Source organism: Alosa alosa, chromosome 4 (assembly GCF_017589495.1).
Source record: "Alosa alosa isolate M-15738 ecotype Scorff River chromosome 4, AALO_Geno_1.1, whole genome shotgun sequence".
Classification (NCBI taxonomy): domain Eukaryota; kingdom Metazoa; phylum Chordata; class Actinopteri; order Clupeiformes; family Clupeidae; genus Alosa; species Alosa alosa.
This window is the reverse complement of record NC_063192.1, coordinates 17660801-17684548: the sequence shown is the minus strand read 5'-3', so window position 1 is coordinate 17684548 and position 23748 is coordinate 17660801. Positions and strand designations below refer to the sequence as shown.

General features: G+C 45.3%; 3 protein-coding genes across 7 annotated transcripts; 2 read left to right on the top strand and 1 right to left on the bottom strand.

Annotated features, from left to right (window-relative positions):
* Window positions 1-2610: 2610 nt before the first annotated feature.
* On the bottom strand, window positions 2611-13138 carry wnt1 (wingless-type MMTV integration site family, member 1). Of its 3 annotated transcripts, XM_048242415.1 has the most exons (7): window positions 13056-13138; window positions 11233-11337; window positions 8606-8951; window positions 8133-8238; window positions 5985-6238; window positions 5462-5727; window positions 2611-5209 (listed from the first exon to the last, which is right to left on the bottom strand). In XM_048242415.1, exons 3-7 carry the CDS (start codon window positions 8613-8615, stop codon window positions 4718-4720), a joined length of 1128 nt encoding a protein of 375 aa, XP_048098372.1. In that variant the 5' UTR covers window positions 8616-8951; window positions 11233-11337; window positions 13056-13138; the 3' UTR covers window positions 2611-4717. The 3 variants fall into 3 exon arrangements, with proteins under 3 accessions (XP_048098372.1, XP_048098374.1, XP_048098373.1); XM_048242417.1 differs by lacking the exon at window positions 13056-13138 and having other exon boundaries at window positions 11233-11485; XM_048242416.1 differs by lacking the exons at window positions 11233-11337; window positions 13056-13138 and having other exon boundaries at window positions 8606-9417.
* On the top strand, window positions 11713-16372 carry wnt10b (wingless-type MMTV integration site family, member 10b). Its single transcript, XM_048242414.1, has 4 exons — window positions 11713-11901; window positions 13287-13549; window positions 13891-14381; window positions 14720-16372. Exons 1-4 carry the CDS (start codon window positions 11828-11830, stop codon window positions 15230-15232), a joined length of 1341 nt encoding a protein of 446 aa, XP_048098371.1. The 5' UTR covers window positions 11713-11827; the 3' UTR covers window positions 15233-16372.
* Window positions 16373-19104: 2732 nt separating this feature from the next.
* arf3a (ADP-ribosylation factor 3a) lies at window positions 19105-22608 on the top strand. Of its 3 annotated transcripts, none has more exons than XM_048242053.1 (5): window positions 19105-19180; window positions 20341-20518; window positions 20648-20758; window positions 21217-21341; window positions 21543-22608. In XM_048242053.1, exons 1-5 carry the CDS (start codon window positions 19106-19108, stop codon window positions 21702-21704), a joined length of 651 nt encoding a protein of 216 aa, XP_048098010.1. In that variant the 5' UTR covers window position 19105; the 3' UTR covers window positions 21705-22608. The 3 variants fall into 3 exon arrangements, with proteins under 3 accessions (XP_048098010.1, XP_048098012.1, XP_048098011.1); XM_048242055.1 differs by lacking the exon at window positions 19105-19180 and adding an exon at window positions 19188-19370; XM_048242054.1 differs by lacking the exon at window positions 19105-19180 and adding an exon at window positions 19383-19949.
* Window positions 22609-23748: the final 1140 nt, after the last annotated feature.

The window sequence follows — 23748 nt, the reverse complement described above, 5'->3', positions numbered from 1 at the left end:
GCATCACAGGCTGCGCGGGGAGAGGCCAGCGGGGACCCAGACACTAAGTCGGTATTTATTACACTGCCTTTGTCACTAATTGAGCTAATTATCACTGACTCCTCAGCACTCCCACAATGACGGACCCCCTCCACCTCCCTCAGTCCTCCAGCGCCTGGGAATTGAACCTTGCTTAGCCTCTTTCTCGAACCCTGTCGATCATCTTCTTCTTTTACTTTTTCCTCTTGTCTTTTCCTTCTCTTTCACTCTTTCTCTTCCCCCTTTAACATACCCTCTGTTCCTCTTTCCTCTCTCTGCCCTTTCATGTTATCCTCCCTTTTTTCTCCAATCTCAAAATCAACCAGTCTTGGTTTTGATCTCCATTTTCCTACTGACCTTCTCCTTTTCCTTTTGACCCAGACAATTAAGGGACTTAATAATACAGTATATCTTGAAATAAATGTTCGCTGTTTGCTGTTCTGGCAGTTGTGCAGAAGCTTTAATGTAATTGCAGAGGGCAGTGGATGTCTATTATTAGTCTGATGTCTCCCTCTCTTCATCTCTCTTGGCCCGTGTTTCTTTACCGCTCACATCAGTTTTGCTGGTTTGTTCATAGAGCATGTGTGTCCAACATGTTCTCAGTGCTCTTCTTGCTCTCCTTGTTACTCGTCATTATTACCCCGTTCTTCTCAGCTCCTCTCTCATGTCTGCCAGCATCAGACTTTCCTTCCAACAGAAGAACATCTGTCTTGTTCGTAAATCCCTCTGTCAGACCTGCGAGTTTGATTGAGCTGCTTTTATCACATTTGTGGTTAGGGAAGGCAGAGATAGACAGGCCTTAGCTGCCATCCTTGTTTCTCTCATTTTCTTGTGACCAATCTCTCTTTCCATTTGCCTTTTCCCCCCTGACGAATCCTCTGGCATGTCTCCTGCTCCCCTGTCTACCTGTTGTCTCCTCTTTGTCTTCTGCCCCCTCTCCTCTTTTCCAGGTCTCCACTTTTCCACCCTTCCATTCCTCTCCTCTCCTGTCCTCTCCTGTCTGCCTGCCTTGGACTACCCTCTTTTGCCCCTCTCCTCTCCTCTCCTCTCCTCTCCGGCTGGGGAGTGGGGTGTTCTTGCTGGGGAGTGGGGTGTTCTGGGGTGTTCTAGCTGGGGAGTATAAGTATTTTGATCCCGTGAGGGAAATTTGGTCTCTGCATTTATCCCAATCTGTGAAATAGTGAAACACACACAGCACACAGTGTACACACAGTGAGGTGAAGCACACACTAATCCTGGCGCAGTGAGCTGCCTGCATCAACAGCGGCGCTCGGGGAGCAGTGAGGGGTTAGGTGTCTTACTCAAGGGCACTTCAGCCGTGCCTACTGGTCGGGGTTCGAACCGGCAACCCTAAGGTTACAGGTCCGAAGTGCTAACCAGTAGGCCACGGCCACCCCTAGTGGGGTGTGGGCTGGGGAGTGGGGTGTTCTAGCTGGGGAGTGGGGTGTTCTGGGGAGTGGGGTGTTCTAGGGAGTGGGGTGTTCTGGGGAGTGGGGTGTTCTTGCTGGGGAGTAGGGTGTTCTGGGGAGTTGGGTGTTCTAGCTGAGGAGTGGGGTGTTCTGGGGGGAGTGGGGTGTTATGGGGTGTTCTAGCTGAGGAGTGGGGTGTTCTTGCTGGGGAGTAGGGTGTTCTGGGGAGTGGGGTGTTCTAGCTGAGGAGTGGGGTGTTCTTGCTGGGGAGTGGGGTGTTCTGGGGGGAGTGGGGTGTTCTGGGGTGTTCTAGCTGAGGAGTGGGGTGTTCTTGCTGGGGAGTGGGGTGTTCTTGCTGAGGAGTGGGGTGTTTTTGCTGGGAGTGGGGTGTTCTGGCTGGCTCGGTGCGGCTGTGCGGCGCTCAGTCTGGCTGACCCTCGCTGGCCCTGCGTTGGGCTGCGGCTGGCTGGGGAGAGTTGCCTCAGCACTTCCAAACTTCTGTGGTCGCGCTCGCCTGCCAGGGGCGGAGGGGTGCGAGTCGGGGGAGGCAGGGGGGACAGGGAGGAGGAGTGGCGGTCGGGGGTGAGGGGGTGGGGTGGAACTGCAGGCTTTCATTACTCCTTTTACTATTTCTTTATTTCTTTCCGACATTAAGTAAATGAAGCAAAACATTTGGTGTTGTAAAAACATATATAATAGGGGCTATGTAGCCCAGTACCCAGAGATTCCTCTGTGGTTCCTATGGAGCTGAGGGCTTGGACTGTAGGGTGAAGAGTTGGAGGCAAAGGCTGCTTTTGTGCTTTTGCTGGTGTGATTGATTCTGCATATATTAGTTATTACGCTTTTCACTTTATTGATTCTGGAACACCCAGATAAAGACGTCTACATTTGTGTTGTGCAGATTTATCAAGAGGGCCTGAGTGTAATGTAAAAAGAATTTTGGTGACCAACAGAAGAGAGGAGAGATGAAAAAAGAAGGAAGACAAAGTATGGGAAAATAATAATACCAAATGTTTCCAAGGATAAGATTTGTATTAATTTTCAAATTCCCTATGGAGACAGGGATATGAATGATAGTAATTTCAAATATATCCATTAAACTGGATCTAAAACGGAGACTCACACTACTTTAAACATGAATAAGTCAATGTAGTCGTAAAATAAAGATTTCAGCGACAAGACGTAAATGAAAATAGAAATTTTATTGTTCTATTAAACTATTGGAAAACAACAAAAGCCTTTGTCTAATTATTCAACAGGTTCAACTTAAAGCTCTAAAATACTTTGTATTTAACTCTTTCCTAACAGTATAAAATCCATCATACAGTAATAAATATTTCTTATTTACAAGAAGAAAAAAAGATAATATTCAGTGCATGTAAAACACAGTTGTTAAAAAGCCAACAGGGCAGGTAGGCAGGAAAGCCATGTTGCTTACATATATTTGGTCACAACTTGAAAATAGTCAGTTTGATTCACTTTTGATATTTGTTAAGTTATCGCAAACTTAATCGAGAACATATCCCTTCACTGGTAAGAACAATAAAGATTTATCCCTTACTGTCTTAATTTTAACATCTCCCCCACATTGCATGTCACATCAGCATAAATATATATTTTATACATTATTTACATTTTGGTTCTGTAAGCTGATATTAAACATGGTCACTCTTATGGTTGATGTCTGACCATTTGTTCCTGATGTGCAAAAGCTACACATATAGTCTGTCTCCTGTAAACATAACTGGGACAAGGGATTATCTTTTTCTTGCCACCAAATGTGTCAGTTTTCTAATCCATTTGGGTGGTTATATCACGTCACTGAATTCCAGTCCTTGTGAAATGTCCTCTTCTTCCTCACCTGTTGATGTGTATAGCTCAGGTAAGCTGGGTACTTTCTGCTTGGCTGTTTACCTAATGACTCAGACATACTACGCTCACTCTCCATTATCTCGCCATAGATATAGCCCAACCATACCACCAATCTAAACTCTATATGAATTTGTCGCTACACTGTGTTCAGTGTATTTAAACTACATTCAAATGATTTCATTTTATTGTTAAAGTCTAAGTTCCATTTTAGATTTGTCTCTTGTTTGTTTGCGTATAAGGGAAGCTTGTCCACCGTGCCCCGTCTGGGTCTGGTGCCACAGCATGCTAAATACTGAGATGGATAAGACGCATTAGAAACAGCTCCCATAAGAGAGGACCCTACACAAAGATGGCCTGCTGGAATGGGGAAACAGAAGAGGCTGGCCAAGCTGTGCAGCTTCCCAGCCTATTAGCCGGGCAGATGACAGCGCTTCCCGGGAGATGCACTTCACACAGTTTTATGTGAGAATTGAAGAACTGCAGCAAAAGAAAACAAATCACAGATAACTTAAATAACTGCCGTCTTGCGCGAGTTTCTTACGTCAGAGTAAGAGAACATGCTTGTGGCTCTGTGGCCACAGAAACATCTGTCAGACATTGTGTCCAGTTTTTCCCCTCCAGTTTTAGATTTTTTTCTTTTTTTTTTTTTGGTCTGCCCAAACTATCAGACACTTGGGGAGAGGGGGTGTAAAAACGACGGCTGGTATGAAGACAAACAGGACGAGGAGAGAGTTTTGCCTCAGACTGTTTTTAGAGTTAGACCCGTTCTGCCCTGCCCATCCCTCGAGTACCCTGTCTCTCCCTACCCTGGTCTTGGAGCACCTTAATATACATAGTGGTTCTCATCCCTTTTTTGGCTTGATAAGAGCAGTTGGGAAGTTGAAGCAAGCATATAATCATTTCCAGTGGGCCGAGAAAGCCACACAGTAGTCTAGGAAATGGTCATATCAATCAGTCTGTCTAGGAAATGCATTCTTGCCTCTATGACACGGATATGATAAAGTGTAAGGCGCGCTTGTTGCTGGAGAAAACTTTGTACATCTCCTGTTGATTATAACTGCATGAAATTCCCTCACAATAATGGGCATGCAAACTGAGAATAACCCGATAAGATTGGATAAACACAACAGCTCTTCTCAACCCAAAATATAAGTCAATTCCAAAAAAGACCTCTTCCTGTTTTTCCGGAAGCACACACTCTTGTGAATGCTTCCACTTGTGATTACCCACAACCTGGCTGAATAGTTTTTTTTTCCGTTGCACTATTGACAGTCACCCAGTTTCTACCTCAAAACCATTGACTTAATCTACTCAATGTAACCTTTTAAATATACAACCCATAGTCCTGTTCCAGGTTGTTGGACATCAGAGCACAGCACTAGCCGCTATTGTTCATCTCCTCTCGACTCCAGCTCTGATCAGAGACACTGGTGCAGAGTTTGGGTACTGGTGCAGTTGAGGCAGCTGACGTGGCAGCACCAGTGGAAGGTGCAGTGGCACCTCTCCGTCACCTTCTCCGTGTGGGTCTTGTAGCCCCGGCCACAGCAGAGCAGCTCACAGCCGTCCAGCCCCGGCGACGAGCTGTTGCATGTCCGGCCCGAGGTGACGTGTACGCCCATCTTGCCGCCATGCGAGCAGAAGTTGGGTGACTTCTCGAAGTAGACCAGGTCGCGGGCCGAGGGTGGCTTGTGCGCTGGGTTCTCGGGCTCCAGGTGGCGTGGCTCAGCCCGGTGCGAGGCCCGGTTGCTGCCCTTGTTGGCATAGACCACGCGGGAGGCGCCGTCGAAGCGGTCCTTGAGGATGTCGCCGACCGTCCGAAAGCTAGGGAGCCGCATCCAGCAGGTGCGGATGGTGCAGGAGCCCGACATCCCGTGGCACTTGCACTCCTGCCGCATCTCTGAGGACACCGTCTGCAGCAGAAGGGGGTGGGGAGGGGGGCAAAGAGGATTATCTCACATGTCTCCCGGGTGAGGGGACTAAAACCGATGGGGAACTTGCAAATAAATGAGATTAAGAGAGAAGTGTTTCAGGCAAACAAAGGCCTGGAGGGATAGGGATAGTCAGTTGAAAGAATTGTGAGGGAAACAAAAAAGGGAGCGGAGAGAAAGAGACAGAGAAGGAGAGCTCTGCGGTGCGCGCTGCTGTGCGTTTGAGTCTCTCACCAGTCGCCCGGCCTCGTTGTTGTGCAGATTAGTGAGGTAGCGCAGGTCCCGGCCCCTCTCGCTGGCGTCCACAAACTCGCGGCCGAACATCCTACCGAAGTCCACGTTGTCGCTGCACCCGCCCCAGTGCCAGTCGGTGCCCCCGGGGCCGCGGCGTCGGTAGTCGCAGGTGCACGACTCGATGGCCCCCTCGGAGCAGGAGCGCGCCACCGCGTGAGTCACGCCCGCGCTCGTGATGGCAAACACAAACGCCGTCTCTCGGCAACCTGCCACAACAACAGCAGAAATGTTTCCTCAGTGTGCCCAAACTGAGTGCGTTTTAAATAGGTATAAAGCTGGGGCGAAAATAACTCTGCACACAATTACCCCCTTATTTATTGGGGGGGGAATTAAATCAATGCTTTGCTCCATTCTCTCCCCCCCCTTAAAGCACACAACAGATTCAGAACAGCCCTGCATGCAGCTCTGGCAAAGCCTCATGATGTCAGCAGCAGCAGCCCAGGGAGGGTGGAGGCCACCTTACCTCGATTGACTATTTTGCCGAAGACGGTGGGACTGTGGGTGGTGGGGCAGTTCCAGCGGCGGTTGCGGAACTGCCACTTGCATTCCTTCATGGCCGTGTGCAGGCCCGCTACGATGGCATGGAGGATGCCAGGGTTCTGCCGAATCAGCCTGCGCTGGCGACGACTGAGCAGAGCCAGGCTGGGGTCCAGGACCAACTGCACATTTTTGGAGTTGGTGAGGAGGTTGGCTGAGGAGGCAACATTCACAATCCCCCTGCCAGAGAGAAGGGGAAAAAAGGGGCAAGATGAAGGAGGCTGGCGATAAGCTGCGTGTGTCTCACACCTCGTATGGAGCTGACCTTTACCGTTCCCTAAGCTGCTGGAACAACCTGGTGCCAATGGCCATTAAATTTGAGTCATTTGGAAATGAATTCATATAGCATTGCTTCCACTCATTAAAATATTCATTGTTGATTTCCCTGAATAAAAACAACATTAGAAAATGTGGCACATATCTGCATGCAGACACTGAGAACTTGCTGTAAACAAAGTAATTGCCTGGTGGGAATTTGCTTATTAGAAAGGACAAAAACAATCGGCATGGCAAAAATGATGGATCATGACTGCCCACAAAAATAATAAAAATAAGGAAACTGCTTGTTAACCTTGACCTCAGGGCTGTTACTGTGTTGTAATAGCATAATTATGCGTCATATAGGCTTACAGGATGTACGTGGTAGACCTATTTCAATCATCCAAGGACCGTTTGACGACCTTTATAATTCATTAGTGTGCCTGTTTATTGTATCCAGTACAAACGAATTGACATCACTGAGATTAATTAATCCCATTTTGCTTGAGGTCTTAACATTCAACTCATACAGATTTTTGCTATATTACAAATTCAAAATATACTGTTCTTATTGCTCAAGCATTAACATCTCAAAGTAGCCAACATCAGAATGTCGATCTACGTCCACTGACTTACAGGTCACAATTATCGCATTTTTAATACTTTTTGAGACCCAGTTCCCTCTTGCTTTCTGTATAAATTATTTATTTCCCCCTTAATATGTTCAGCAAAGTTTAAAAGACTGCAACAAACGTTATATCTATTCATCCTTTTCAAAGACAATGATTGTCACAGGACCCCACTTAACGACTCTTCCCCGCACGGGTTTCCTCGCACGCACTGCAAAAGCGCCGAGGCAGAGTGGGTGGGAAGATAAATGACGTCTTGACACTCTTGATACATGTGGGCTCTGGGACTGTTTGAGGCTACTCTGTTTATTTTCAATCCAATACTACTGCATTTTTAAAATCATAAACATAATATTCCACACATTCTGGCTTATTAGATTATTAACATACCCAGACATGGGCAAGTGCTGAATACTACTACAATTTAACCTACACTGGAGTGTTCAGCACATTACGAGAATATGACCCTCAATACGACCTGGAATGGAAATGCTTTCAGCCATGAAATAAATCCACATTTAATTTATCCCACATTGGACTAAAAAATGTTGTCTCGTGTTCAAGCCACACTGTCAAAATGACAGGGCGAGGGAAACAGAGAGAGGGGGGAGAGAGCGCAGTCGCTGTAAATAAACATGGTCTTAACCTCTTTCTAAATCTGGACTAAATAGTAGGTTAAATATTAAACATATTCACATTTTTTTAATTCATTAAGAGATTATCCTGAGACATCTTGGGCACTTGTGATCAAGTTGCTGTTTGGGTGTTTAGCTGTTGTTGAATTTTTGATAACCTGTTAAAAATATGCCTATATATTATGGGATGCGAAATACATATGACATTTAAATGAGAGATTAAGTGGAGTTTAAATGTTTTTGAATAAGCATCCTTAGGGCGCACATGTTTTTGAACAGCTACCCGCAAACTAAGCAGTAGCCCATAGCCTAGAAAACAGACCGGCTAGCTATCATTATATCATTCCATTTCAATATGCTATAGCCTAGCCTAAACATCAGGGAAATTGTAGATTTAGCTTTACAATCGCTTATGGACTGACTGCGTTCTCTCTCACACAAAGTAACGATACCCAACTACATGCACATACTAGCAGCTTATGGCATACGCGTGCGTAAAACATAGCTATATGAATGGGCCGTGTAGAATGAATACATCACATATTAACTCACCACCATCGGCCGCTATTGTTAACCGCTCCCGTGCCAGGGACCGATGAGACCAGCAGGACGCAAGCGGCTTTAACCCCGAGGAGCAGTGCGAGTATACGCATGATATCTCAAAGAAGAGAATAAAATACAAAACATGAATTATCTTCATCAAGGCAAATCCTGAAAAAATGTAGCCTATATTTTATCAGTCGTGGTAAATTGATGGGCTAGCTACTTATGTGGAGGCCTGCAAAGTATCTTTATAGATTAAGTTACCCAAAACACGTAAAAATAGATCAATAAGGGTGTTTTGACTGACACACGTGTCAGAAACATGTTATCGCTTATGGCGCTCGGGCTATTTATTTATTTACAGACTGACGAAACGCATGATCTGATCATCCACTGGCCTCTTAAACTGAAATGTGATACAATTTCTTCAAACACCCGCTTTTCATTAAATATCAGGTAATGGTTAAGATAAACCAACTTACCACTCCACATTCCAAAAAAATCTTCAAACGAAGGAAATTGTCCGCATATGCAGAAAAAGTGGTAAAATGCTTCAAAGCGTGCGAGTCAGAGAATCTTCGGCTCTAACCAGAGGTCTCAGGAGGGATGCTGCCGCTGCTGCTGCTGCTGCTGCCGCTTCTCCTGTCTGCCTCTCTCTCTCTCTCTATCTCACTGATGCTCTGTACAAGCCATTGATCGCGTGGGATCGTCCTGTAGACTTGATCCCCTCGGTGACTGATAGGCGACACATTCTTCACTTATTGAGCGCAACAAGTGGAATAAAAAAGGGATTTGCTGCTCCCATCTCCCTCTGTTTTTTCCCTGCCGCTTTTGAATAGGATTGAAAGGAGGGATAGGTTAATTCTCCTCATAGGGTACAATGAATAAAGAAAACAAAAAATGAACAGAGGGATAGAGGAGAATGAGGAGGGAAAGAACAGGATCCACCAAGCAAGTTGAACATATTACTCAGGAAGTCGGTCGTCAATCAGTTGTATAAAAAAATCCACTGATCTTCTATGGATAAATTAATTTGCTCTTTTGAGAAACCGTGATTCCGTCTTAACTCTTCCACATTGGCTACAATGTATCAAGTGAATTTATTCCTCCGGGAAAAAAATGTGTGCATGGTTGTGGGTGTGCACACAGGATGTCGTTCCAATGCCTTGCGCGCAGTTGGTGTCTCGGCACAGTACAGTAACGGCGGAATATGAAACATCTAATCTGTCCTTTTTACCCGGAGTGGTTGGATTACTCCCTTAACCGCGTCTCCTCCCTCTTTCTCTAGCTAAAACCAATGTCTTTACGCATGCAAACGAATGACCAAATTTCTCTCCTGCCCGGTCCCAGTTTACACTGCGAAAATCGTTTTTTTTTTTTCATCCATGGTCTTTGACAAACACGTCAGTTTACACACACATGTCAGTTTACACGCACACATTTGTGGCTGGTTTTCAACAATAAGACAACCCCATAAAAACAACCTCGAGTTTAAATTTGTACTAAAACAGGATGTGTGGTCAGGACATGCAAGACCAATATAAATGTATCAAACCCCAATACACTAGTTTTTTAATTACTGATTTAACTTTGTTTTGCATTTAGGGTTAAAACTAGATACCAAAAGAGGGAAATCATGAACTGACGACTGTAAAATGTACCATTTGCTCAGTGAGTCTGAGGAATGACACTGAAGAGAAAAGAGAGCATAAAGATAAAAAATAAAAAAAACTTTCCAACATCTGGACAACAGACCTCCCTCGAACGCAGGCTGTGACCAGCGGAGCGATGGCACGGGCCACATCACGAATCACCAATCTGAAATCTTTATCAGAAGGCATCACGGCCAGGATCAGTATATTATTGTCTATTTGCAGACCTGTCTGAGATAAATAGTTTAGTTTAATATGTTAGTGCTTTACTGTAGGCCTATGTAGCCTTACATCGTATAGTGTAGCCTATCCTATGTCAGCTTGTTCCTTAGCAGACTGATATGAAGCATATGTCATCCACAAAATTATGGTATTGCTTTGGTGTCTCTCTCTCTCTCTCCCTCTCTCTCTCTCTCTCTCACACACACACACACACACACACACACACACACACACACACACACACACAAGCGGGTTTGCGCGTCTTCAGGTTTTCAGAAGGTTTAAGGCAAATGGCTAAGGAAGTGTTCTTTTGTTAAGGGCCTTTAATGACTGCTATCCTACGCTTACTCCCAGCTCTTGAGGGTGCTGGTTTCCTGAAGCAGTCAAGCGACGCGGAGCAGATTAGAGAGGCAATCCGGTTAAAGAGATGCCTTTTATATACAAATCAACTTCAAATCACTTTTTAAGCCACTTAGATATACACGCCAAGGCAAAATGCTAATGCACTTTTCATTGCCACATCTAAGAGAAGGGCATGGTGGAGATTAAATGAAGAATAGCTTGTCAGATAAGATTTTTTTTATGCGAGCGCTTCTACAAGGTTTTAACTTAATTGGCCAAATTGCAAAGGCTACAACAACACTGAAACATTCCAGGAAATGTAAATGTAGAAATATATTTCAAGGTTCCAAGCATAACTTGACTTCAAATAATGTCAAGGTATACCTTGTCTGCTCTGACCTGTCGCGATAGTAGGCTTATTCACCTGCGCTTAGAGTTGTCCTCTCCAAACCTGTCCATCGTCGGCTTGTCATAAGCGACACATTTACGCATGTCTTATTCAATAACAAATAACTAAATAATAATCATCATTCAACACACATTAACTGAATATCAAAATTAATTTTAAAGAAATCATCTGGTTCACCGTTTCCCGTTTTTTTAAAACGTTCTTTGCGTGAATTACAGGTCAAGGCGTCACTTATCTTGATGGGGTCAGAAGCTTAAAAATACAGAATAAGATAAGGTGCGTATTTGAAACTAGAGTTTAAATCTTGTAAAGGTAACATCTAAAGCCTAGCCTGCCCGCTACACCCAGAGGTTTCTGACACGGTAAAAATACAATTAGATGCAGTAAAAACACATTTTTAGTGTTCAAAGAAAGTGAATAATTTACACTTAATAGGAAATATATGTATTTACAGCATAACTCAGTGATGCTAACACAACCCTACCTGTAGTCCTTTAGTTAAAGCGAGGCATGGTCGCTGTAGTGAGTGGGTGGGAGATATTGTTCTTGCGCCACAAGCGGAGCCACACGCCTGCCTTCTGCCGGCTCCCTGTTGTTTAAGGGGGGGAAATGAAAACATGCCTACAATCAAACATGGGGTTTTACTGTCAATCAGACGAGAAGACACTTAAAAGGGGTATCCCAGTCCGTTTTGGTAAGTAACAACTATGACATGTTTGTTCAGCTATATGCTTGGTTTATACAGCCCATGTCTGCAAAGGCAAATCGTCGTGACTGAAACGTTGACAAGTGTGATATTGAGAGGATAATCTGTTAATTGGGCATAGCATCGTGTAATTGATGGCTGCACTCTATCATTCGTTTAAAAACAACCGCTCGAGGCGGTGTTTCCCCTCCCTCGTTTTCCCCTCCTCTTCACTGTCATGCGCTCGTCCCAGCTTACACTGCCCGCTCGGGCTCGAACTTCACTCTCTGCGCTCTCCAGAAGCGACCATAGATGTTCTGCCTGCCAGATTCATCGTAAATATCGATTATCACACCGGTGTTTTAATGTCACGCCCAGATAGGTGCTTATCGCCATGGATTTGCCATATAAACGCCGTTTGGAACGCATCTTGATTTTTGCTGCTGCAATTCTGTCACCTGCCTTCACGTAAGTAGGCTTATCAATGTGGACTACTGTTTCCTCGTTGCTTATTTAACAAGGACGTCGTAGGGGTTTAAGGGTATGCTCGTCATATCAATAGTGTCACATTTCACTGAATAATATCTGATGGGGCGATACTTTCTGCGTTAATATCTGCAGGTTTACAGGTACGCAGGGCACTGCTGTAGCTCAGAATTTCTAACCACAACAGTTTTATTTCTATCACCTTTTGTCTTTCTATCCACTGATGTTCATTCATAGCGATATTAAAATCAGTAATCATTAGTGTGATCATGATGAGCAAACTAACAGTTTACCAAAGTACACATGCTAAGCTCTCTCTCTCTCACACACACTCTTCAGCAGTCTCTCTCACACACACACACACACACACACACTCTCTCTCTCTCTCTCTCTCTCTCTCTCACACACACACACACACACACTTAATGAAAACCATCAGCCCTGAATGTATCAGGAAACAGGATGATTAAGGACATGCCGGTCTCTCTCTTAACCCCCAGAAATACTGGTGGACATGAAGTTTATAAATGTGTTGGGCTTTTTTGATATCACACTTTATCTAGGGGGCCTCTTCTCAGATTTTTATATTATTGTTCAGCTAAAACGTCAAATTCCATTGCCAGTAAAGTGATGAGAACCAGAGATTTGGAATGCCCAAGAGCTTTGTTTTCACTGTCTCTCTTAGGGTCATGTCCCCTATTTAAGTATCCAAGGGATGGTGATAAAAGAACACAAAAATTATTGTTAGTAATTGTGATGCTGGCGATCACTTCTCTCATGTAATCTCCCATAACAACTGAAAGCACATGCATAAAAATCCTTCAAGGGAGTTGTTTTCCAAGGTTTTTTTTTTGCCCTGTGCTGTGAGAACACATCATTCACTGTTCCACACCAGCATAAATTGCAGTCTTGGCAAAGAATTTTGACTTTTTTGACATGAGAAATTGCAAATTTTGTGCGTAATTTCTTGAAGTAGACTGCATAAAATAGCAGTGTTATACATAATATCTCTGTTTCACCAGATGCATTCTATTTTGTTTTTTATCATTTAGATTTACGTGTTTACTACATTATTTTGTGGTATGTGGTATTTATATGGTATCAGTAATGTTGGTACAACAAAAGGTTCTACTTACGTGAAAATATTGCCATTTCTTGTCTTGTCAGCAAGCAATTTCCAACCCACCTAAATGTCTCGATTGGCCAATCCACATTGTAGCCTTGAAGACATTTCAGTGCATTGTTATAAACAATAAAGCAGCAAAACAAACAAGCCTACTACTGCTGACAGAGTCAGACCGCCTGTCCCATTCCCAACTTCTGGCCTGCGTGATAACAGTGTTGCTGCCCCTCTGTGCTCCCTGCAGGGTCCTGTGCAATGACATCCTCGGCCTGAAGATGGCAGGAGAGCCGGTGCTCACCCCCAACGCCGTGTGCCTGCGCCTGGCCGGCCTGAGCAAGCGGCAGATGCGCCTGTGCATGCGCAGCCCCGACGTCACCGCCTCGGCCTTGCAGGGCATTCAGGTGGCCATCCACGAGTGCCAGCACCAGCTCCGGGACCAGCGCTGGAACTGCTCGTCCCTGGAGAGCCACGGCAAGCTGCCCCTCCACAGTGCCATCCTCAACCGGGGTGAGTCAACGCAGGGCACCAGGGAGTAACTGGAGCCATCCTCGTCACTGCCATATAATGGGAAGCATGCATGGATGGTTTTACGCAAGAGCTAAATGGATGCCAGGCAGTGTTTTTTTTATGACTGTGGAAGTATATTCAACACATTAGGGGAATAAAATGGAGGGATGAGACAGACAAATGGTGTGTGAGAAAGAGAGCACACACGGATCACTGGAAATGCCAAGATTCCCTGCAGTGCTGTCATGCCTGTGGTGTTATGAGCTGCTTTGTGTGTGTGTGTGTGTGTGTGTGTGTGCGAGCGTGCTGACTGTCTAACATGAGAATGTTCTCCCGTGCAGGTTTCCGTGAGAGTGCCTTCACCCTGTCCCTGCTGGCGGCTGGCGTGGCCCACTCGGTGGCGTCCGCCTGCAGCATGGGCAAGCTCCGCGGCTGCGGCTGCGAGGCCAAACGGCGCCTCGACGACGATAAGATCCGCCTGAAGCTCACGCAGCTCCAGCTCCAGACCCTGCAGCGGGGCGCCGGTGTGGGCATGGCGGCGGCGGCGGCGGCGGCAGGGGGAGCCGCAGGAGGGCACCAGCCCGGGTACATCCCTCCGCACCACCAGGGCGCTGCGTCGGTGTCCGCTGCCCTGCACGCGGCACACCCCTCCACCCTGCTGAAGCCTCTGCCAGAGGAGGTGGCCTCGCTCCAGGACACCTGGGAGTGGGGCGGCTGCAGCCACGACGCCCGCTTCGGGGTGCGCTTCTCCAGAGACTGGCTGGACTCGCGGGGCTCCCCAAGGGACATCCACGCCCGCATGAGGATCCACAACAGCCGCGTCGGTCGACAGGTGTGGTCAGAGAGCATGATGGGCTCTGTGGGAATCCAGTGTGTATCTCTGTCTTAAACATTTTTCCTCACAGCTCACATAACATTTCTGTTTTTAATCTGTCACCCGGAGTATTTTTATATCAAATCATGGTGGGCCTATAAAATCAGAGAGTGACACATCTGTGAGAGGCATAATTGATGTTGAGTGTTTGGATTGCATTTATGGTTGTTGTGTCTTTTCACTGTTGTTGTTATCTTTCAGTGCTTGTCATGCAAAATTAGTCCCCACTGAGCTGATTTGCAGCTCTGCCAGTTGGGACGTGTTTTAAGCACAAACTGCCATCTCTCTTTGCACAGATAGTCACTGACAACATGAAGAGGAAGTGCAAATGCCATGGCACGTCAGGCAGCTGCCAGTTCAAGACCTGCTGGTACGTGTCACCAGAGTTCCGACTCGTGAGCTCTCTGTTGCGGGAGAAGTTCCTGTCAGCCGTCTTCATCAACTCCCAGAACAAGAACAGCGGGGTGTTTAACCCTCGCGTCGTGGCTGCCACCGGCTCCGGCAACAGCGCCGCCGGATCCAACCTGAACAGCGGCCGTAGGCGTACGCTGTCCCGCGAGCTGGTCTACTTCGAGAAGTCGCCGGACTTCTGTGAGCCGGACGCGGCCGTGGACTCTCCGGGCACGCACGGGCGCATCTGCAACAAGAGCAGCCCTGGCATGGACGGCTGCGACTCGCTGTGCTGCGGCCGCGGCCACAACATCCTCAAGCAGACGCGCAGCGAACGCTGCCACTGCCGCTTCCACTGGTGCTGCTACGTGCTGTGCGAGGAGTGCCGTGTCACCGACTGGGTCAACGTCTGCAAGTAAGGCGGGTGGCCAGGAGCCTTTGAGGAATCAACAGCTCTGGCCGGAGGGAAGAAAAGGGAGGCAATGTGCGCCCATGTACCCTCCTGGCTCATGGTGCACTCAGCCACCCAGACGTCCCTCATCCCTGACTTATGACTTTATTTGAGACGGGGAGCGTGTATGATCCCTCCCGTGTTACTCTCTCACAGTATCTGTTTATTCGCCTCTCCGCTTGTTTTATCCCATCATCTGGGATCCATTTTCTTTGTGTTGCTCTTGTTATTCTCGAAATGCCAAGTCAGAGATTGAGGAGGGGGTGACTCATGTCATTTGTCTTTCTCTTCGCCTGTTTGGACTTGAGCTTTTCAGCCATGAAAATGCCCCAAAAGCCATCTGCATTCTTCTCCAAAACAACGCACAACAGCAGGAACAGATTATTATTTTAACAGAGTGGCCACCACCACAGTTTTCAAGTCCTGTGTACATATGTGAAAACGTATACTCATAACATTTCTTTCTGCTTTGGCAATTTCTGCAACCATTTATGAGAGCAGATAATTATGCCCAAGCATGTCTTTTTGGATGGTGAACTGGTACCATTCTCAGCATTAGCTGAAGGCCAACAGTGTGGCAGTGGACAATGGATATACCACTCCTTAATGGCTTAACTGGAGCAAGTGAACCTTGCAGGACCATTATAAAAATGGATATGCCACCCCAGCTTGAACTCTTAACAGCGAGAGCTGAAACTGAGGACTTACCTACAAAGCAAGACAGAGTGTGAAGGAAGCACTTTTGTTTCTTGGAGATTTCTTTGGCTACATCAAATTAAAAACAGATACATATTGTTTCATGGGGGGAGGGATGTGGGACGACTGCTGGATCTTCGTGGATGCCAGAAGTTAATGCAATGATGGAAGACTTTTAATCTCCCAAATGCTGTGTCAAATTGCATTTAGAGAATTGCAAAAGTGGTAACAATCATATTCCATTTTTTCTCCAGAGCTTTATAGTGAATTTACATAATTATATTGTCTATACAACTTTTCTGTTTGAGCTGTCGCTACTTGGACTGTATGCAAGATAACTGTGTGTGTGTGAGTGTGTGCGTGTGCGTGTGTGTGTGTGTGTGTGTGTGTGTGTGTGTGAACTTAAAATGCTGACATCCTGTCGTTAACCAAAACTTACATAAAAAGCTTTTTAGACACAATTTCACAATCACTTGCATTTGACTTTCATATAAAAACACATGCACTGCTGAATAAGAAACAAACGTGATGGCTGTGGAGCAGGGGGGATTGGGGATTATGGCTCTGACAGATGTGCGCTGAAGATGGGTGCCTTTTTGGGAGGGATCGCGAGGCGAGGGGCTACTGTTTCCGGCAGGCCTTTGGGTATCTCTGCGGAGACGCTGGGTGATTATGCCAGTCTTTGTGGTGTGCTGCTGTGAGGGGATCAGCTGCACAGCACTCATAGCCAGTGCAGACTGCGCCATGTGTTGGCTAGAACGGCTTGTCCTTGCCGCTGCTGCAGCTGCTAGTGGTACAGACTGAAGCCAGTGTGTGTTCGGCAGAGTCCCTGTTCGGCGACTCGCCTCATTAGCACAATGCTAACATCTATGCAGGGGTGGAGTGCGCCAACGCGCCCTTTCAGATGCACACAGCCCTGACTATCTCACAGACACTCAGGCTGCAATAGGCCCGCCGCTGCCAGTTAATGTGCTCTGTGGCTCCGTTCGCTAAGGGAAGTGCCCCTTAGAGGAATGTAAAAGAGCGACTGTCCCAGTGGCTCTGCTGAGCTTGCCCCTCATAGTATTTAGGCAGACAATAAAAGAGGGGGGAGAGAGAGAGTAAGAGAGTGAGAGAGTGGTGTAGAATGATAAAGTGCTGGATCTCTGGTTTGCATTTCTTCATTCCTTTATCATTTCACCCTGGAGCTGCTGCAAAAGGGAATTTCCTGTCGCTGTTTCTCCCATGTGTGAGACAGAGAGATTGAACAACCTCTCTCTCCTTCCTCTGTCTCTGTCTCTCTCTTTCTCCCTCTCTCTTTCTTTTTTTCCCTCTCCCTCTCTCTCTTTCTCTCACCCTCCCTCTCCCCCCCTGTCAGTGCTATGCCACTGACACATACAAAGCAACACACACAGACGGCCTCTGGAGTAATGACAACCAGACATCGCAAAATTAAAGAGAGTGAATGGAGATGGTGGACATCGGAATTCTGGTGGTGTATGGATGTGGTTATTTGTTTAGATATCACACTTTAAATTATAAAAGGATGAAATGATTAGACAGGCAGACAGAGACAGACAAACTGACATTCAAAACATTTGAATAGATAGATAGATAGATAGATAGATAGATAGATAGATAGATCTATCTATCCATCTATCTATCTAAGACATTTGTGCTGTATACGGGTATGCACATATTCAAAACCTACTGTATATGCTTACATTAAAACAAAGGCGAAAAAAGTAAACCGTATGGAAACATCTGCTTCTGGTCTCCTCCTTCAGCCTTCCCTCCATTTTTGATGTGGGACAGGGAGAAACAGAGAAAACACAAGGAGCCAGCTACCCAGAACATCAAAGCCCTTCCCGCAATGTGCAAGCCCTCATTAGTTCTGCAAGCATAACCAACCCGACTTGTGATTGTGTTTGCTGGGGTTCAGTTTGGCATGCACTTCAGAGGAAGGGCTCCTTTAAATTATAAGTCCCACTCCCACCCCCTTCAAGTCTTCCTACCGCCACCCCTACCCACTGTAACCCCCCTGTAACCCCCGCAAGGTCCCAACACACACAAACACGGCACGCTCCCTCTCCACCCACCCACCCCCCTCCATCCCCCACTCAGCACTCCACCCCGTAATCTGGTGTGCAGCTGCAAACATCTGCTCCGCTCCTTCTCTCCCGGGCCTCGACCGCCGAATTGATAAACACATCTATCACAAAGCCACTGACAGCCGGTGGGGCATGTGAGGGGACAGAGGGAGAGCCACTTCTGACGCATCACTGCGATGTGTCTGCGAGAGGTGGTGACACAGGCGACGCTGAAGGAAGTCTGAAAGGAGTTAAACACGCCGTGGATATTCATGAGCTTCTGACAAAGTCAGGCAAAGTTTGGTTTGAAAATAATCACTGACAGGAAAAACACACGGACTGACAAAAACAACTAAGTATGTGTGTAAGAAAACAGCTACTGAGTTTGTCTTTTGTGAATTAGCACTGCAATGGGAAACTTCTAATGATTTGCATGGTGCAGACCTTAAAAAGGCCTATCTTCACTCAAGCCATTACCGGCCTAAAGCAATCTGTCTATGGCCACTGTTTACAATCACACATAACAAACACTAATCATAATTCAACAAACTATGCCACACATGTTCTTGTGTCATTCCCTCTGCAAAGTAAATCAGTTTTAATCCCAATTCTCTATTGTTTTTCAACACTTACTCCCCTGACACATGTTAGGCTGCCAAATGTCACATTTGGCAGCCTAACATCTTGCAGGTTAGTTATTCATGAAGTCTGGTCTTGGCTGAATAATTTATTACAATATGTGTATGTCTCCAATTCTGGCCCTCCGTCATTTCCAACTGACTGTTTAGGTTTAGGAAGAATAGAAATGCTCCCTGGTGCTGATGTTAGTGACATTTGGTGGGGTGCCTGAATCACTCAGTGAACTGGCTGACTTTCCATCATGGAGGGAGAGATGTGGTGGGGTAAGGAGGAAAAGCTGGATTCTTTAGACGATTACGAATTTGGAAGACTGATGTTCACTACTAACAAGTTCAGAATCAGAAATGTAAATTCTGGTACCCACCTCCATCCTCACTATACAGATGTGGTGTTGCAGCAGCAGCACCGTATCGCGAGAGTCTCGAGCCTCCGCTCATATGAATGCGTCTTACATACATCGCGAGAGCAGCCGGTGGCGACTTGCCAGTTATCATCCAGTGCCGCTGTCAGAGGTAAGTCGGGTTGCGCTATAAGATGGGCACATTTAGTAGTGTGAGGGGGAGGATGAGGAAACATTACAGGTTGTAAAACATTCATTATTCATCTTTGAGCACGGTATCCTTGCAAATTAATGCAAGTTCTCTACATGTAGGCTACGCTAGGCCACCTCGCCGTCTTCACGATGTCGTGACTAGTGGAAAGGTGAGGATGATACATAGCCTTTAAAACCTCAATTCATGACAAAAAACATACCTCCATCAGTGGATGTTTTTTCTCCATAGAAAATGTTTTAGCTCTTCCCTGAATTGCCACACATCCTCTCTAGGTTACAATCGTGGGTTGCCAGGAGAGAAAACTTCGTTTTTACAGCATCCATCCACGCTCATTGGAATTGTCACCTTTATCACACCCTTCTCCTTTCCTTCAGCTCACAGGACGCACGTGTGATGATAGCAAACCTGAAAGCAGTCATGTTTTTTCCGTTTCTTCATTCAGCGCAGATTGCGTTGGTAGGTTTTGTCAGGTCAGCTGCCTGCTAAGGTGCATTTTTAATTTCCCTTGGGGTGTTGTAACGAGCTGTTAATATGTCCTTAGTAGCAGCAAATGGCCTGTTGTGACCTACATGTTTTTGCGGTTGAACACACCAGGGTAACTACTTTGTGGTTCACAAGTTTCTCTGGCTGTTCCCTTGGTAGGTGGAGGAGTGCGAAAGGGAACGAGGTGGAGAATGGAACATGATTGGATGGATGCTATCCAAGTTTACAAAATCCAATGTCTCAGGTTTAATGTCAAAATTCTAGTATTGCCTTTAAGGGTTGTCTTAAACTGTCGTTTTTCAATTAAATGGATCACACAGACTTGCTTCTCATACATGGGTCACTGATTCTAAGAATGTTTCCACAGGCAAATAATCCTTGTAATTTTGTCTCTGTTTGGTCGTTGTAGCATGATTATATTGTTCTTTTCACTGTGATCCATTTATTCTGAGTGATGTTTCACCATGATTCTGCAATTATCTCATTTCCTAAATGCAAAATGACAGCATTACAATATAATATGCACAATGGCTTTGAACTACATATTCAGTCCATGAGCCCTAACCTCAACAACAATTTAAGGGAAAAAAAACGAATACCATGGATAGCAGTGTTAATGCTGCCTTATGCTTCAGTCTTATTGCAGAGAAGGCCAGCCAGTGAACATGGGCAACATTTTTGGCAACCTCTTGAAGAGCCTCATTGGCAAGAAGGAGATGAGGATTCTGATGGTTGGCCTGGACGCGGCTGGGAAAACAACTATATTATACAAACTCAAGCTGGGCGAAATAGTCACAACCATTCCTACCATCGGTATTGATTTCTTAAAGACTCTCTACAGTAGTACAGCACAAACAATAGCTGTGTGTTGATTGGTGAAAGGTTGTGGTCGGTTTCGGTCGTAGACATTAATTCCAACACCTCTGTGCCTTCCCTGCCTAGGATTTAATGTGGAAACAGTGGAGTATAAAAACATCAGCTTCACAGTGTGGGATGTCGGCGGCCAGGACAAGATCAGACCCTTATGGAGGCACTACTTTCAGAACACACAGGGTAGGTGGACCTGACCCCTAGACACCAAAACAGAATTGCTGCATTATTTCTGACAAAAACTATGACACGATTTGGCCATAGATGATCCATTGTCCAGAGCAATCAAATGACAAGGAAATCGGACTGAGACTTGAGTGCCACATTCATATTAAGACACAAACACTTGCAGCATGTGATAAATCTGTCATCTTTTTGTCATGTAATGTCCCAAAGTTTTGTTTATTACTGTTGGAGCATGGCCACCATAAAATTCAATATAGTTGCTGTCAGCTGTCAGTGTTCCATAATTTATAAAAATGTATGCAACCTATGACAAACTTGGTTGAACTCTTTAAACTGTTGACATTTAAATAATTCAGCAGTCATTACAGTCTGTCATCTATGAATCAGTGACAAGAGGGATTGAGTCATGGGTTTCATCCAGATGTTTGTGGCCCCATCTTGTGCGTTTCTCCCAGGTCTGATTTTCGTGGTGGACAGTAATGACCGTGAGCGGGTGAATGAGGCCCGCGAGGAGCTAATGCGGATGCTGGCAGAGGACGAGCTCCGGGATGCTGTGCTTTTGGTCTTTGCCAACAAACAGGCAAGAGAGCTCCACTGTGTTACCGTCACTCCAAGCTCTACACGAGCGATCCAAACTTGCTGTGAATGGCACACTGACGATGCCAGAAGTGACTCTTTTTAGCATCTACATAATTCTTCTTCCTATTTGAGCTCTTGCCCTTACTTACTCTCTCTCTCTCTCTCTCTCTCTCTCTCTAAACCCTTTCTGGTTGCCCAATAGGACCTGCCTAATGCTATGAACGCTGCTGAGATCACAGACAAGCTGGGCCTTCACTCGCTGCGCCACCGTAACTGGTACATCCAGGCCACGTGTGCCACGAGCGGCGACGGCCTGTACGAGGGCCTGGACTGGCTGGCAAACCAGCTCAAGAACAAGAAGTGAGGCCTGCCTGCCTGCCAGGCTGGCAGTGCGGTGAGGAGAGCCCTGAGCCAGCGCCTCAGCAGAGAAGCAGTGCTGATGGGAGTTTCCTGCTCTCTTGACAGGATGAGATGGGGGGTGGGAGGCCAGAACGGAGTTTACAACTGACCCTCTTCACTCCTCTCTTAACCTCCTCTTCTTTTGTGCTAAGCCGACTTGTATAGACATCATTATCTCTATCTGAGGTGCAAAGGAGCTATTATGACAATGAGATGTTTTTGTGGTGTTTGTGATGTTTACTTTTGTTCAGATTTTGAATCTGAGAAGCTGGCTTCCACCGTTATATCGTAATGTACTGTTATGCGATTCTGAACAAATGTATAATGTTAATTGAGAACATTCTAGCTTGTCAGGAAAGCTATAACGAATTGCAAATAACTAAGGAAAGGAAATACAATAGCATTTTCATCAATCACCCAGTCTTGCTTTCTTTTGTTTATCATAAATTAATCATTGTTGCAGTGCAATATAAAATTATTAATTCTACTTCTGACTATTTCCTGTCTCTGGCATATGGTTAAATTCACACAATCTTGTGTCTCACTGCATTTAATTAGATTGTTTCCTTTCAAAAGACACTTCAGCGAAGATTTGACTCTCCACCAAACTCAACAACCCAATCAATGATGGGTTGGTTGGAGATGAGCTGTGGTCTTGTGTGGTGGATATTCCACAAATGTTTGAATGCTCTCCAACATCATTTCAATTTTTCTATGATGGCTACAGCCATGTGTTGGGAATATTGTTATGTAAACAGCTCTTGTTTTTCTGCTTTGGAAACATAAAGATTGGCAGCAGGTATCAACAAGTAGATGTGCATTCTCTTGTATCGAATGGGTTGATGGTTCAATATACATTTTGAATTTGATAAATCCGCAGACTATTTATTTTAAGGACAGTATACCATTCATTACATTTAGGAAACATTTGATCCAAATAGCTTAATTAAGCACCATTTCCAATTAAGCACCATTTCCAAGCTTAGAACATGGCTCCTTTGGCCTTTATATGGTGAGGGTTTTAGGTCTTAAGTCAAGTATTAAAATGCCAAGCACAAGTGATGGCTTATTACCCAATGGCTTGTCTGCTTCTCTGCTGATGTTGCATGTGGTCTAGAGTGTTGAAATATCATCACACTGCTAATAGCATATTCACTTGTAGCCTACAGATATTTGACTTTTTAATTTCAGTGGGAGTATGTACTTATCACACAAAGAGTATATATGACTTACTTGTGTCAAATAGAACACGTTAAGGACCCTCAGAAGTTTCTTCAAAAGATATGTTAAATGTACTTTGTCCTAAAGAGGACCATAATTAAATCCTCATTTAATTATTTCCAAGTGAGTAATGTATTTATGGTTGTCAGACTGAGGATCAGAGAAATATCAGCCTAAAGCTTCAGAAAAAATAACAACAATAACATCACTCGATAATGACTATTCTGAGGATTTACCAATTGCGAAAAATTAATAATTTCGTCTATTGATGTTTTGTGCTACCTCTTTTACGGTTATGTACAACCAGTTTATTATGGCCGTCATGGTCAGACTTTCTCTCTTCTTTATTATATACACAGGACAAAGAGTTTGAGGTGCATGTGTCTTTTTCTTGAATAATCAATGGTCAATGGCAATGCCACTGTTATTGTAATATCACCCCTGTAGACATTCCTGAGACTACTATCATGGGAAAATGAGAGTAGAGAGTAAAAACTTCACAGACGCTTTTGATAATCTTACGTTTTCCTCTACTGCCTCTAATGATGTGTTAATGTCTGTTATTTAAGATGACTGAAAAAACTGATTTTAGCAACATACAATTATGATTTACTCATAAACTGTGGTCAGCCATTACAGTGTTGAATTGTGGTGCTTCATGTGTAGGAGGTGATCATGTTTGCCTGCTGAGCATAGTAGAACTCTTGCATCATATTACATCTGGGTGTGCTGGTCATTGGTGTGGTTGTCCACTGATATGTTTGAGGTTATTTTAAAATTCCAGGGTC